General features: G+C 47.2%; 1 protein-coding gene across 10 annotated transcripts in view; it reads left to right on the forward strand.

Annotated features, from left to right (window-relative positions):
* Positions 1-16,018, forward strand: part of GRIP2 (glutamate receptor interacting protein 2) — a 267,188-nt gene that overhangs the window by 214,828 nt on the left and 36,342 nt on the right. For all 10 annotated transcript variants that reach the window (XR_005258352.1, XM_038148767.1, XM_038148765.1 and 7 more), the window contains exons 6-12: positions 173-248; positions 851-996; positions 6,189-6,336; positions 8,155-8,324; positions 11,994-12,119; positions 12,765-12,917; positions 13,139-13,325. Coding sequence is in view for 9 of the 10 variants with exons in the window: in XM_038148767.1 (XP_038004695.1) it covers positions 173-248; positions 851-996; positions 6,189-6,336; positions 8,155-8,324; positions 11,994-12,119; positions 12,765-12,917; positions 13,139-13,325 (1,006 nt within the window). In the remaining variant the exon portion in view is untranslated. The remainder of the gene's footprint in view (positions 1-172; positions 249-850; positions 997-6,188; positions 6,337-8,154; positions 8,325-11,993; positions 12,120-12,764; positions 12,918-13,138; positions 13,326-16,018) is intronic.

Genomic DNA, 16,018 nt, shown 5'->3' on the forward strand with positions numbered 1-16,018 from the left:
TGTCCTGGAGAGGATCCCCTCCTGCCTCTAAGGACTGCTGGCTGCGTAATCTAGGGCAATGATTTTGCTGGCAGGCTGTGTCAGCTGTTATGTGATAAATGTTTCTTTCTCAGTGCTCTCAGTCAGACTTTCAAACCTCCGGTGACTTACAGCTTTCCTGGTTTGATTACAGGGGGAGCCCATGAAGACTGGCACAAGTCCAGGCCGCTGGTGCTCACCTACGTGAGGCCAGGCGGCCCTGCAGACAGGTACTGCTCGTGCCACACCTCCACATCTGCCTTCACAGGGCAGGCAGCAGCCGTCCCCTGAATGTATGCCCTTCCTGTCCTCCTCCTGGTGCCTCCCCAAGGCTCCTCATGCTGCTGGTGTGCAGTGCCAGTGGTGGTGTGGTGCCTATGCAGAGTGGGGAGGTGGGCACGGTGCTCCCAGGCTGGCCTGGTGCAGATGTTGGAGTTAAAGGCAGAAACTGCTCCTGCAGAGGCAGCCCCTTCATCAGCCCCATGCAGCTGAATCGCTGGTGCTATGTTGGAAAGCAGGAGCCAGTTTACCTTACTCTCGTGCTTATAATTTAATGTGATGGGCCTGGTACTATAAATAACCCGGACTATTGTCCAAGGAGTGTTCTTCCATCCTACAGGATGAGAATAATTGATTTCCTAATATGTGTGCGTAGGTATACCTGTGTACACACACAAATAAATACGTTTATATATTTACATGTAGATAATATAGATATACAGCAAATTTATCTATATAGATATAGATATTTATATAAAGATATATAGATTATTTATCTAAATATAAATAAATATATATACATAAAGAGGAGAATTGCCTTTGGTTCTTACAGGGAAGGGTCCTTGAAAATTGGGGACAGGCTGCTGAGTGTGGATGGGATTCCTCTGCACAGCATGACCCACGCTGATGCCCTCAGCATCCTGCGGCAGTGCAGCCAGGAGGCACTTTTCCAGATCGAGTATGATGTGACTATCATGGGTAAGGACAAGATGGTTGTGATGGGATTTTTTTCTCTGACTGCCTGGGAAAAATGTGAGACTAGAGACAGTAATTGGGATACTCAGTTTCAGTGGAAAAATTGCTGAGCAGTGTGCTGCCAGCATGGATGTAGGGGGTAGAGTTCAACTCTGGCTTTGTTAAATGCATTTGAAATGCCCTTATGCAGTGATGTGTCTTGATAGGAATGATGAGTGGCTTTAGAGGAGAGGGCAAAAGGGGATTTTCTAATGTAGGCAGGGAGAGCACAGGAGAAATCAGAGCTAAAGGGGGCTGGAGTGCTCTGCCAGCACTGCAAATAGCACTATTAAATGTGAGCAGAGGAGTGAGCTGCATGCAGGCAGAGACTTGCTGTGGCCTTGGTTCTGAATTTTGACCCTGCTTAATTCTGGAGCTTCCCTTTCTTAGAAATGTTATTTCAGATCTTCTTCTGAAATGAATGAGGGGTGATCAAATGCTTGACCCCAAATAAGACAGAATTTACTGGAGGGCAGAGGCTGAGTATTTCTAAAGAGCATTTTTCACATTTGAGGGTTTGGTGGTTTGTTGGAGGTTTTTTTTTTTTTTTTTTTGTTTTTGTTTTTGTTAATTTGATTTTAAGTTTCAAGCCCTGGGAAAGGGTTTATTATTAGCTACTGTAAAGTCATTTTGAGCTGGCTTTGTGACACACAGCTGTTACTGCAGGGAGCATTGTTAATGAGTTTAGGGTTACCACAGAATTTGAAGCTGTGTTCGTTCTGGAAGCCTGTTGAGCTGTGTAGTAGGTTGTGATGTTTCACATCCATCTCCAGAGGGGTTTCTGCCTCCCTGGAGCCATAAGCTTAAAACCTGACTTGAGGCAAAAATAGCCATGAAGGTGATTTGGTGTCTAGGTGTTTCTTCTTGGCTAAGTCTCTGACCTAAAACTGTGGGCATTGAGTGAACATGGAGGGACAGCAGGGTTTTATGCAGTGGCTCTTGGTCTTGTGTTGCTAATCTGTGGACCAGAGCTAGACACTTCCCAAAAATGTAAAACCTGCCCCTTTCTTAGATAATTTTTGCCTAGAGAGAGCTCTCCAACCCTTTAAAGGAATATATTTGTTCTGCTTTCTTTTAAGGCAAGATGATACAGAATATGTCGCTTACAACAATCTCTGCAGACAGTTTTGCCAGGCAGCAGCTAATTATTGGAGTGGGAGATGAGTACATTGTCTCCAGTTCACAACTATCACAGCCTCTGGAAGATGATGAGGGAAGAGCTGGTGCTGAACGTGGTCTGGAAGATGATGAGGGAAGGGAAGGGGCTTCCAGGGAAGCCTCTGGAAGATGATAAGGGAAGGGAAGATCTGCTGCTGAATGTGGTCTGGTGATATTTTCAGCCTAAAGGAAGGACTCTTAATTCCCATTTTGAAAATCTGGTGAAGGGGCTGGTGACATCGCAATGAATTGGTGCTTGTCCTCAGGAAAATAGAGGTTCATCCTCAGGAAAATAGAGGTTTTTACATGGTGCTCACTCTCTGCTGCAGCTGTATGTGCTGGGCTGGTGTGGGCTGACCCTTGAGGAGGGAAAATTGTTTTTCTGCATCTGTCCTTGGTGAGAGCCCAGGGTTGCTGCGGGGGAGTGTTGAATCATGGCATTCCCAGCTGTCTCTGTGGTTTTCCAGCCAAAATTGAGCACTGGGGATGATCTGCATGGGGCCAGCCCTGCTCTTGGTGTGAGGGATGTGGCAGCTGCCTGCCATCGCCATGGGCATCCCCTGCCTGTAGGGATTTCACCAGGGAGGCCAGTGTAGGATGGGACCATGACAGACTTTTTATCAAGTTGGCTAAGATTTCTCAAGGCCACTGGAGGAATTAAAATAATCTGCTATTTCCATTTTAAATGAGTGCCAACTGGGCATGGACCCTCCAGGGGCATTGGGAAAATCTGCCCTTTGCTGATGCTGGATGATCTTTGCAATGAACAGATGCTTTCCCATGGCTGCGCTTTATCTTATGGGCCTTTTGTAAAACTGGAGAATGAAAAAAAAAAATCACCTCAAGTAAACTGACCAGCCAGAAAATGGTATTTGAGTAGTTACTTTGTAAATAATCTGTGTGTGCTATGCACCAAGGATCTGGGCTGCAAGCCTTTAGAGTTGACTCATGAAGGAGGGAAGGTTGCTGCCAGAGATGATGGATGAGCAAAGCAGTTTGCTGTGTCCTTTTCCTCCTCTCCCTTCCCCTGGCTGCCCCTCCACCCATTCAGTTTTAGGCTGAAGTTTTTTAAGCCTGTGGAGCTCTCCTGCTGATGGAGTGGAGGGCTGATAGTCCCACAAGTGGGTGACTTGTCAGTGTCTGCTGAGCACTGGCAGGGACTAGAGCCTGAAGAGGGGCCCAGGAAGTCAAATGCCTCCATGAGCTTGTAAAGCTGCAGGGGACAAGAGCTGGTGGGCTGTGTCAGGAAGGGGGTAGCTCCCCAGTTTGGTTCTTCTAGGAGTTTTTGGTTTATATTGTTTGCATTTGCAAATGATGTCCCTTTCCCTTTCCTTCCCCCTTCCCTTTTCCTCTTTTCCCTTTCCTCTTCCCCCTTTCCCTTCTTATTTTCCCTTTCCTTTTCTATTTCCCTTCTTCTCATTTTCTATTCCCTTCTCTCTCCCAAAGTGCATTACAGCAGGAAAAATTCATCCCTACCATTACACTTGGCTTATTCCCCAAGCAATTGCACTTTCCAGGCTGGTTACAAGAGCCATTCCTCCTTAGAGAGGTGAGCAAAGCCAAGTGAGGCTCAGAAACCTAGTGCAAGAATGAAACCCTCCCACAGTACTTCCTTATAAAGAAGTTTCCTTCTAGAAAACACCTGCCAACCCCCTGTTTTGAGTGGTGGGGTACCTTTCCCATATCTTCAGCACTGGAGTGAGTGAGAACCTGGAGCAGGCTCTGTTCCCCTTGTATCCATCACAATATTGCTGAGTACCCTGCAGGTGTAGGGGTGCGAGCAGGTGTTGCAGAGCCCTTTGTGTCCTCCTGGGAGGTTGTAACTGTGCATGATGGTGCAGAAACACCTGCTGGTGCCAGTGCAACAATGCCAATTGACTCCTTACAGTAAAGTTATTGTATGGCCTGCTCTGTCCCTTCCGTGTTTCCTTTAAAATTAGCTCGGGTATAATAGCTCCGTGTTAATCACACCTCACAAATATTCCTGCATTGCTGACTCCTGACCTTTGATTTGAGGCAAATCTTCTCCTAGAATAATTAATAGAGGCTTGGCTGGTATTTCCTCAATAAATGCCTCTATAAAATGAATTTGGAGGAATTCTCATCTGTGATGGAGATGAGAATTAAAAGGGACAGCGAGGTGGCTCGTGCTGTGTGTGGCAGGAGGAATGACCATGGGCTGGAGGTGGGACTGTGGTTTCCTACAGTCTTACTAATAACCCTGGTCCTGAGGTCTTGAGGCTCTTTCCTCTCACCATCTTGCTGAGCCCTCCTTGGGAGCACTTGGCAAAGCTGAGCAGCTTGGACGCTGGGTAAGCTGGAGAGGAGTAGGTGTTTTCCTTGCAAAGAAAGGTCTGATGGTCCAGCAAACTCTTTTTATTTTCCTTATCTTCTTCCCTTCAGGTGGAGGGATATAAATCCATGTCCTTCTTCAGAGGATATGTGCTGGACATAACACAAAGAAAAACTGGCTGCAAAACTGACATATACCTGGTGTTTGCTATTGGAAGAGATCCTCAGTATCTTGGCGCTTCCTTTGCTAACAAAAGCTTAAGTGCACTTTCTGCAGGCTTTAGCTGGGTGCTTTGTGTATCTTTTGATTAAACTGGGACTGTGCTTTTTACCAGACTTGCTGATCTCCCCCGTGGTCCTTTTCATCAGAGAATAAACAGTGTTTTATGTGAAGCCTCCATAACCTTTAACTTGACTCATTCCTCCTGCTTCCTCTCCTGTGAAAAATGGCACTGTGAGTAGACCAGAGCCTGAGCATCCCTTGGCTGATCCCCAAGGGGAATTTCCAAGGTAAATTTCTATCTCCAGAGACTCAGTATCTTCAGCAAATCTCAGGAAAGACCTTGCTACCTTGCTGCAGCTTAGCTTCCCAGATCTGCATTGAAATTGCCATTTTTCAGAGAATGAGCCATGCATCAGGTTTGGAGCCAAGTAGCATCAGCATTTTTAGTGGAGCATATCTTTGGAAGGGAAAAGCCTTACTATAAATAATTAAGGGTTGAGGAGCCATCAGGTGCTCAGAGGGCTCTGCTGGCCTTTCCTTTGAAGTCATGGCTGGGTCTTCATGAGTGCTTTTGTGGAGGCTGTCACCTACACATGGGGGGTGCTGGTTATTGGATGTCTGATGGTGGTAATACATTTGTGAATCCCACCTCTTTGTGATGGCTTTAGGTAATCTGGAAGCAAATGTTTGTAACAAAGCAGGAGGGAATGCTGTCTCATCAGCCAGAAACACAGGCTTTCTTTGTCCTCCCCCTTCCTCAGAAGAGATGGATAGGTTTGGTGCAGGCTTACGCTAACAGGTGCAATTTCGTAGGAGTTTCATAGTCTCACTTGCAGCATCTATTAAGCTTATTGCAGCGATGCATCTTTTAAAAATGAGTTGCCCTGTATTGTCTCATGGGAGAGGAGGCTGCTGTGAGCAGGGGGTTGGCAGTGCTGTGTCTGTTCCCACTGTCACACTGAAGGAGTTCAAACAAACAGTTGAGGTGGTATTTTGAGACTGGTGCTGAAGCACAGAGGAGTTGACTGGCTTGTCATCAGCCATGGAACTTCTTAGTACTTCAAATTGTGGGATCCTGTTTCCTTGTGCCTTGTCATTTTGGTTTGTTTGGAAAAAAAACAGTAACAATGATGTCCTTAAGATGTTGCTTTTTTGTGCTTGTAATACCATTGATGTGACTGTTGCAGAGCCTTTTAGCAATCTATTCCTCAATATTGCCATTTAATCCAAAGTAAAGAGAGACGAGAGTTCTTTCCATGAGTGAATCATTGTAATACTCTTCATTGTCATGTAGATTTTGTGCAGAGACAATTTTTCTTCTTGAGTGTTCTTCTTTGTTAACTCACCATGTGACATGGACCATAGATGTCCAAGCTAAAGATTTGCTGCTTCACATGGCAAGTCAGCACTGTTGGCCAACCCTTGCATTTAGAGATGGAAAGGCTGTATGAGAAGTGTCTTCAGGTGCTCTCTTGTTTTTCAGATACTGTAGCAAATGCTTCTGGTCCCTTACTAGTTGAAATAGCAAAGACTCCAGGGTCCACGCTGGGAATCACGCTGACCACAGCCATGCACCGGAACAAGCAGGTCATTGTCATCGACAAGATCAAGCCAGCCAGCGTGGTGGACAGGTACAGATTTGAACAGGCTGTTCCTAGCTCTGCTTTTCCTTTCTCTGCTGCTTTTTTTGCCCCCTAATTATTTATAAACCATTCTTCTCAGTCTTGGCTTGAAATCTTCATGTCCACATGTTCTTAGCACTGTTTGCACTAAAAATATCTGACACACCAGCAGTGGACACTCCTCACCAGGAGTGCAGGTAACTCAGTGCATGTGAAAGCTGAGTTTTAAAAACCTCAGGTCTGACTGTGCTGGAGCTGTGAAATGGCTAAAGCCTGTTATGGAAACTTCTGTCTGGAGCCTTTTCCTGCCGGACAAGGAAAAGGGATGCACAGACAGGTTGCTGTGCAGCACTAGCTGTGTTCAGCTGTGTTGCTGAGCTGAACTCCTGGCTCCCAGGATGTAACTATACTGCTGGGCGAGCCCTTAGCCATCCAGACTGGCTATGAGGGGCACTCTTACAAACTTAAAAGATTTTTTGCGAAGCCACCAACAACACTGACTCAAACATGAATGTATTGGTTTTGCACAGCCTGGTTTTTGGTTGTGGGGGGTGCCACACAGGTGGCTTCTGTGAGAAGTTGCTGGAAGCTTCCACCATGTCCAGCAAAGGCAGTACCTGATGGCTCTGAAGATGGACATGCTGCTGGCCAAAACTGGGCCAAGTAAAGATGGTGTAAGACCTCTGTCATAACATACTTAAGAAGAAAACCAAAGGAAGTTTTGTGCACAGTGTTAATTACAGCTAGAGAGGAGGAGAAGGTGAGAACGTGTGAGGGAAACAGCATGGAGACACCACGGGCAGTGGAGAAGGAGGGGGAGGAGCTGCCCTAGGCACCGGAGCTGAGATTTCTCTGCAGGCTGTAGTGAGACCATGGTGAAGCAGCTGTGCCCCTGCAGCCTGTGGGGATCCACAGGGATGCAGAGATCCACCCGCAGCCTGTGGGGATCCCCGCAGCCCGAGGGGATCCATGGGGGATGCAGAGATCATCTGCAGCCCTTGGGGGAGAGGTGCCCATGCTGGAATGGGTGGATGCCTGGAGGAGGCTGTGATCCAGTGAGAGAGGGGAGACTCAGTGGAGAGAGGGGGCCCTGCTTCCAGGCTGGGGCAACCTGTCCTTGGAGGACTGCACCCCGTGGGAGGAGAGACCCATGCCACAGCAGTTTTGGAAGGGCTGTGTGCCTGTGGGGGGAATTCACATTGCAGCAGGTGTGGTAGTACTGCTGCTGGTGAGATTGGAACCATGTTGGGGAAGTTCACTGAGAATTGTCTCCGTGGGAGGGACCCCACAGTCTCACAGGGGAAAAACTCCTCTCCCTGTGTAGTGGAAGAAAACCTCGGGTGATGAAACCCCCACCCTCTGTCTTCCTGCACTGTCAGTGGGAAGGAAGAAGGGATTAGGGGAAGAAAAGACATTTTAAGGTCTTCTACTTCTCATTATTCTCTGATTTTGTTAGTAATAAACCCACTTTGTGCCTTGAAGTTGAGCCTGTTTTGCCCTTGGAGTGTTTTTTCTCAGTCCTTATCTTAACTCATGAACCCTTTGTTTAATTTTTTTTTCCTCTCCTCTGCCCAGCTATGGAAGGGGCAGGTGAGTGAGTGGCTGTTGTGGGTGCCTGGCATTGGGCCAGTTTCAAGCCATGACAACCATCCTAGCTGAGTAATGCTTGAACCTGATGTTCAGATTGGAATTTGAAAAAAAAAATTATGTGAAAAGAAATGAGCAAGAATTTGAGCACTAATTTGCAGTTGAATTTTGTGTCCCTTGCTGAAGGGACGTGGATTTTGGCTGTGTGTGTAATTTCCTCTCCTGCTGTTCCCTTTGCAGATGTGGTGCATTGCATGTTGGTGACCACATTCTCTCCATTGATGGCACGAGCACAGAGCACTGCTCCTTATTAGAGGCAACTCAGCTTTTAGCTGCCACTTCAGAAAATGTCAAGCTGGAGATATTACCTGTTCACCAAAGCAGGCTGCCTTTGAAGCCTCCAGAAACAGGTGTGTCTTCTATGCCTACACTGTTGGTCACCCTCAAAACTCACTTTAGGTCCCTACAAGGGGTTCTTGCTTTTGAGTGCTGGCAACAGATTCCAAAGAGAGACATCTGTAGAGGGAAAAAAATTGATGTTTTGATGAAATGTATGTGATTAGATGATGTTCTTCAAGGATGTGAATAGGAAAAGAGGCAACATCTGAACACCTGTGCTTGAATAGGGAAATTGGAGATGGGAATCCCAGGGTTTTGCAGTACTGTGCAAGCCACTTCCTTAGTGCCTCAGATAAGAGACTTTGATCGAGAGGGAGGAAAACAGCCTTGCTGCTGGCAAGTATATTTTCCAAGCTCAGTTTTTATTTGCTGATTCCTGGTAAGGCTTTGTAAAGGATGTGTTCAGTAGCTAGAACAGGGTCTTGATGAGCTTCCAAAGTTGGAATGGAAGTGTTCATCTTTCAGACCAATCTGCTTGAGAGGCAGCTTGTCTGGGCAGCCTGGGGTAGAGTGAACCCATCTGTAGGTGCTGGTTTCCACCACCCATATGAAAGAAATACCAAGGAAGTAAATTCTGTCTCCAGTAAGATCAAGCCCAAAACGCCTGTAAAATGTCCTTAGGAGTTCACCCTGGTGAGCATTCTTGTTGCCCACTGTTAGTTCCTCTTTCCACAAGAGAAGCTGTCTCAGACTCTCCTATAAATTTCATTGTGACCATGGCCTCAGTATTAGTGTATTTGTTGCAGCTCTTGCCTGCAGTTTTTTTACACTCTGTATTGGCAGTCTTTTAATGCAGGTGTTTTGGGTATGACAGTTTAGTACAGTCCCTTTTTTCACCATTTTCAATCACTTGTCTCTCAGGGACATGCATTTTAATAATATTGATGCACAGTAGCCCTGGGCACATCTGCTCTTTCCACTCTCTTCTAGGGTGGTTTGGGGAAAGGAGGGAAATATCTTATGCCCTTCCTTAAACTGATACAGTGAAACCTAAAACCTAAAAACATCACCATGACCAGAAATAAATTCCTTACATGTCCAGTCCAAATTGTGCAGAATTGAAGCAGTTTAACTAAGTGAATGGATGACTTGACCTTTGTGCCCAAGAAAAAATGGAAAACTATAATCCTTTTTCAATGGCTGTTAAAATGAAGTATTCTCCTCCTTCCATTAGTGCCCTGCTCCTAATCTTCTTGAGAATATGTGCATTGAGCAGCTGCTCAGGAGAAAGAGGCTCTGTGGAAGGACAGCTTGGTGTGATCAGAGCCTCTTTACCCAAACCCCCATACAGAGATCAGTTTGCTCTGGCAGAAATACAGAACACAAACTTAGGACAACAATTGCAACACATGAGTATGAAAACTCAGGGATGTAACAATTATTCCCACTTTTGATTAAACTCTTTATCATGTGAGGGATCATAGAGAAGGATGCTGTGCCAACTCCACAGGCTGTTCTTTCTGAGCTTAGCAAACAGGGATAGTGAGGAAACTTGGACCCTGCAAAAACAAACTCTTGTGGTTGGTAAGACAGTGGAGCCCAGGGAAAGAAACTGAGGAGAGGATATGATGCAGATCCATCCCTGTTCAGCACTTGCATTACTGAGTCCTTTCAGACTGTGAATGCATGGTGTTCATCATTATATTTTTTTAAAGTGGTTTCTTGTGCACTCAGCATCTGGTTGGAGGAGATGGAGAGGGATCTGATGCTGGATCAGTTGCCATGCAAAAAATATGGCCTAATGCTGAAGCATGGGATTTGTCAAACTCAGTTGGCTGTCTCTGTGGTTCTGGGGGCACTTGGAGAGTTTGTGGGAGGGTTATGCCCAGCTCACAGGATCAATGGGGGCAGATGGTGCCCAGGAGCAGTGCTGGGATGGATGGGTTTCCTCAGGCAGGGATAATGTGTGAAAAATTGGGGAAGACTGTTGTAGGGAGTTTTTTCACAGAACTGTCCAAAGTGCCTCCTCTCCCTGAATTTGCTGACAGCTGTTTCAAAGGCACATTTTTTCTGTTGTCAATGTAAGCTAAGAATTAATAGACAAATGGGAGAATTTTAGTTATTATAAGTGGATTAAATTATTTTGTTTATGTGCCCATAAGCTCTGTCCCCTATGTTTGAAGTGTTTAATTTTATTAAGAACTTTTCTTTTTGTCTAGCTATAGCTAATTTGATTGTTGTTTTTAAAAGCTGCCTGGCTCAAAATTTACTTTTGAAAATACACAAAATAGAAACCCCAGAGCTGGAAGTGTATTTTTAAAAGCTTGATAGACTAAGTGCTAAACTCACTAAATATTTAGCAAAGACTAAATATAATCACTATATTGTCTGGAAAATCTGACCTAAATGATTTAATGCCTGTGATACACACAGAGAAATGGATTTCTGCTGTTCAAGGCACTAAATAATGACCTTTAGAGGAGATCTCTGGGTGGGCTCAGTAAGCAAATAAGTCCCTCTCCCAGGTTTGCACCCTAAGGAGGTTCTGGTAGTTCCAGTGCTGGTGGCATTTTTGCCTGGTCAGAGGACCCAGAGGCAGGAGGAGATGTCATCCTGGGAAGGTGGTGGCATGTCAGTGCAAGTGGCTGTGAGATTAAAAACCCTGGGATATTGTGTGGCTGTGATGATGCTCTGCAGTGGGATGCTCTTCATGCTTAGCTGAAAAAAAAAAGCTTGAAATCTTGCTTGTTAGCCAGAAATTCCTCTTGGAGGAAAACAGATTCAGGCAGCATGGTGCAGAGATTTGGAACAGAACACCTGGTGTTGGACAAGGAAAACCCAACTGACCCTGTGCTACTCAGGGGAAAAAAGAGCATCAGTGAGAACAGAAAAGGGACCTGTGCCTGGGCACTTCAGAAGAGACTTGTGACTTTGTGACTTGGTGTTGCAAAGCTGTAGTTCCTGGACAGGGGTTTCCAGATGATGGATGTCGCACTGCAACAGATTCTGCTAGAATGTGCTGGGGTTAGGGCTGAAATTAAAGCAGTGCTGTGCCCCTGAACAGGCTCTGCCATTTTGGTGCTATGCTTTCATTTGCTGTTTGCCACAGCATTGGCATATTTCTGTGCTGGTGGCCTCCTTAATTTAAGCAGTGGTGTATAAACCCCCTTTTGTTGTGGTGAGCTGGAGGTGACTCTCTGCTACTCCTGTCTTTCATCCATGTGTGCATTCCTGTGCAAGAGTAGCTGCTAAACAAGCGAATGCTGAAGCCAAGCAGAGTGCTCACAGCACGTGGGGAGGGCGTTGAGCCTCGTCACAGGGAGGGCAGCTCTGGAGCAAGGTGGGAAACCGCACAAGGAGGCTTCCCTGGTGCTGTCAGAGTGCTGATGGCCTCTGCAGGAAACTCCTGGCTGGATGGAGCTTCTGCACGTCACACAACAGACTGCAAATGGTAATGGCATGTGTGCACTGCCAGCACGGCTGAGTCAGGCTGGTGGCACTGGATGCAGAGTTTTTCGTGGGAAAGGGGAGGATTTCTGCCACTTTGCATCAAGTGTCATAAGGTTACGTGGGGTAGCATTTTTGCTGCTGAGGCTAGACACGCTATGGTTGGGTCCTGACTTGTTCAGAGGCAGTATAAAGCTCTTTTGTACAATCTCCTGGCTGATGGTTCTTACCTTTTCTTTCTCTCTTTTCTTCTTCCTGCCTGTGGCCATTTCTGCTCTCCTGGATGCCATCAGTCAAGGTGCAGAAGAGTGACCACCATCACTGTTGGGACCCCTGTGTCAACTACTGTCACACCCACCACCCTGGACACTGCAAGACACCCACTTGGACCCAGACATCTGGACAGGATTACTGCAAATGTAACCTCAGTGCATGGCATTGCCCTCATCCTGCCCGTGTTCGTTCTTGTTGTGGCCCTCCATTTCCTTAATATTCAGATCCATAGTGTGGCTTGTCACTTGTTTCCTCCTCAGTCATCTAGTTCTGCTTCCACAGCCGAATGCTGAGGTACAAAATCAGTATCTGCAGCCCAGCACACACAGATCTGGTAACTGGGACAAGAGCAGTGTGCTGGGCAGACCCATGCACCCATCCTGTAACCCCATGTTCTCATGGTTTCATACAGCAAAAATGAGTTTCTGTGGGACAGGGAAGGGTGTCTCTGGTGTTGTGTAGGAATGTGATACAGCTCATCCAGCTCAGCCCTTGTGCCATACTGCTTGTTAACAGCAGGATTATGGCTACTTCAAAATCTGTAGATGCTCTTCTTGCAGAATTGGGCTCTGTGCTGCCCCAGGTTTCTTGTCTTGTGGCAGTAAGATAGGGAAGAAGACACGTTGCACTGTGTCCGAACTGTTGTAAGCAAACATTCCTTGAGTCTTGCGCCCTGGAGCTGGAAAGGAGGAGCTGCTCCAAACCCATGAGGTGTTTGGTGACACTGTTAGTGAGTGAACCACTGCTGCAGCCCCCTGTGCATGTCCCTAACGCGCTCTGTGTGTCCCCAGCTCTGGTGGCTGCCAACTTCTCGTCTCCCACCATGAACGCGCAGGGATTCCCGTGTCAGAACTCCAACACGCTACCTCGCAGCTCCCACCCCATGAGCCCCCGCACCACCATGCTGAGGAGGAGGCAGAAGAAGAAGGAGCACAAGAGCTCACGTAAGAGCAGTCCTGGGCCAGGCTGGGTTGGAGGGGACATGCACGCTTGCCTTGCCGTCCTTGTTGTCAACGGTTAGCCGGGGTAGAGGCACTCATCTCAGCACTGTCAGTGCCTCCCTCATCCTTGGTCACTGTTCCCACCACCACCAGACCAAGGTCTGGACCCAGGCTGTTATGTTCACCATGGCTGCCCTGACCTTCTGCCTCTCTCATCCTCTCAGTGTCGCTGGCCTCCAGCACGGTGGGTCCTGGCGGGCAGATAGTCCACACGGAGACGACAGAGGTGGTCCTCAGGGGAGACCCTCTGAATGGCTTTGGACTTCAGCTCCAGGGAGGCATCTTTGCTACGGAAACTCTGTCTTCCCCACCTCTCGTCCGTTTTATTGAGCCTGACAGCCCGGCAGAGAGGTTAGAGACCTTGCCCTTGGATGCTGATGGTGCTGCTACTGAACATTTCATGGTTTGGTTTGTTTTCTCTCCTCAGAGGCTCATTTAGATATTTACTATCATCCTTGTAATATCTCCCATTCTTCACTGGGCATGGTTTACTGTCACTGCCATTTCTGCACTCGTCGGCTGACCGCGGCCTCCCTCGCACCCCAGGTGAACGTCTTGGCACCAGGCTGCGGCTGGTCTGGGAGGAGGAGGAAGGGAGTGTGTGTCTGTGTGAGAGTGCCATTCCCATTCCCTTTCTTTTGTCTTTTTTTAAATTCCTCTTTGAAAGATAAATCTTTTGTATAGGTGCAAAAAGGGGAAAGTGGCCCCTGCAAAATGTTTTCTGACTGGTTTTGTTGTAGCAGAGCCCAGCTATATAAGCTGACCATAATGACAAGGCTTTGAACCACAGAGATAGGGCTTTAGCTGAGGAGCAGGTAGGTGCTGCAGTCAACCCCTCCTGCTTTTGGCTGTGCAATGCTGGGAAAAGTGCAGAAGGGAGGAGCAGCATTAACTGCTCTCTGTCACCCTGAGGACACTGGGAACAGTGACTCTTCCAGTGGTGGAGCCTCAGCCCTAGAGATCAGCTGCTCCCAATACCCTTGCTGGCTGGATTTAGAGTCTGCTCGAGTGTCTGTGCACTATAATCTAGGTGTCTTCTGGTAAGGCTTTTGTTACTAAACAGGTTAAGTCCTAGCATGGCTTGATCTCTTGAGGGATTTAAAAGAGAGCTGATTTCTTTAGGCTGGAACTTAATGTCCCTGTGCTTTTTCCCCTTCCTACCTTTGATTACCACTGTGGTCTGTCCTCCCTAAGGGTGCCAAAGGTGCAGCAATGGGGCAGTACTCAGTGCCTTATGCAGAACCTTTCTTGGAGAAGTCTCTGATGGCCCCATCAGCATGTGCTGAAGGTTTGGTGTCTCCAAGCCAGCCCAGAAGAACAGCACATGGGGGAGTTGTAGACTCGTATGAGAGGGAAAGTGTCTGCAAAATGAAATGCAAGTCCTTGCTGTGCAGACCAGTCTCTTTGTTGTAGCCTCTCTGGTCAGCCAATGCAGAGGCGAGGTGGAACAGGAGTATCTGGTGCTTGTGTCTGTGGAAGGACAGCAACAAGAGGCTGGCACAGGAAAAAGATCAAGAGAGATTTAAAAAGCCTGTTATGCCTTTTGTTTGTTTGATTGTTTCCAAACAGGGTTTAAAAATTAAGGTGATGGGTTTTTTATCTTCTATTGTGGGTGAACCTGGTTCATCTTGCGAAGCACCAAACTCCTTTTATAAATCAGGCAGCAACAAAGCCTGCTGTCCCAGGGGACAAGGGAGATGTGCTGAAATGTGCCTGGCTTTGCTTTATGCTCTTGCCAAGCCTGAAGGAAAGGCAGTGAATGGCAGTGCAGCCTTGCCTGGCTCTGATGTGTCACACCCGCTGCTCGCCCTTGCGCTGCCCGCCCGGCAGCATTCACGCTCTTCTGGCTGCCGCTTCCTGGAGACTGCGAGCAATCCTCTCTGCATTTGCAGCCTGGATTTGATTTGGGGATTAAATCTCTGCTGTGCATTTCATTCTTTCCTAAATCATACTGCTCTTCCTAGCTGGCAGGAAAATGCTGTCTTTCCTCCCCATCTTGAAGTGATAAGTGCACTGGGTTTGCAGTGAAGTGAAAAAGGCAGTTTTAGGTTTTTATTTAATTTTTTTGTTTCTTGCTGTTTCACAGAGCTCTTTGCTCCATCATTCAAGATATTTTATTCCCTGCTTTTCAGAGGTTCTGCTGTAGCTGCAGCCCAAGACATTAGAGCCCTTTTCATCCCCTTTACCAGGCTGGGTTCCTAGCTGAGGCTGGGCTGGGCTCTTTCTTGTGCTGCAGTTTTTGCTCTTTGCCAAAAAGGTGAGCTCTGGGGATATAGGGATCAGGTTTAGCACCCTGGATCTCACCTGGATGTTCACACACTCTGCAAAATCTGTGGATCTTCATGTGCTGTTGTACAAGCACATGATCCTCACTGGCTTTGTCCATCTGCTTTTTGTGGAGGAGCTGCCTTTGGGGTGCCCAGCAAGTGTGGGTACTACCAGGGAGGTGCATGACATCACCCTCTTTTCAGGGATGCTAGGCTGTCTCACATTTATTGTCTGCTTTGTGCTAGCTTGTGCCGAGCAGTTTGATGCAAAAAATTCATACCTGTCTGACCTGTGATTTGTTTTACTGCAAATAGCCTCTAATAGACCTCCCTCCCCACCTGTTGTTTTGTTTCCAGGGTGCATGATGAAGCCTTTGGGTTCTGAATGAGACAGTGATTCAGCCTCTTTTATCAGCAGGGAGGGTAGAAGGGGAAGAAGCCTGACATCCCCTCTTGGCTACCTTGAAGCGCACAGCTTTTGTGTCCTTCCTCCCCCAGCTGTCATTGGCAGCAGAGGGAGAGTATCTGACTTGTCCATCCTGGTATCCAAAATCAATGCTTCCTGCTGAGCTACATGTTTTGTAGCTCTGCTCAGACACAGTTGTTTGATCATTGTGTTTCTGCCTTTTGGGTGTGAATAGTTTGCAAAAGCAAGTTTAGCAGCTGGCTGAAGCTGTCAGCAGAGCTTTGATCCATTAGGGGCTGAGACCCACCCACCAATGTGCAGGCACAGATGTGCACACGCACACAGATGTGCATGTCTGACCTGTGCAAGCT

Source organism: Motacilla alba, chromosome 12 (assembly GCF_015832195.1).
Source record: "Motacilla alba alba isolate MOTALB_02 chromosome 12, Motacilla_alba_V1.0_pri, whole genome shotgun sequence".
NCBI classification, from domain to species: Eukaryota; Metazoa; Chordata; class Aves; order Passeriformes; family Motacillidae; genus Motacilla; species Motacilla alba.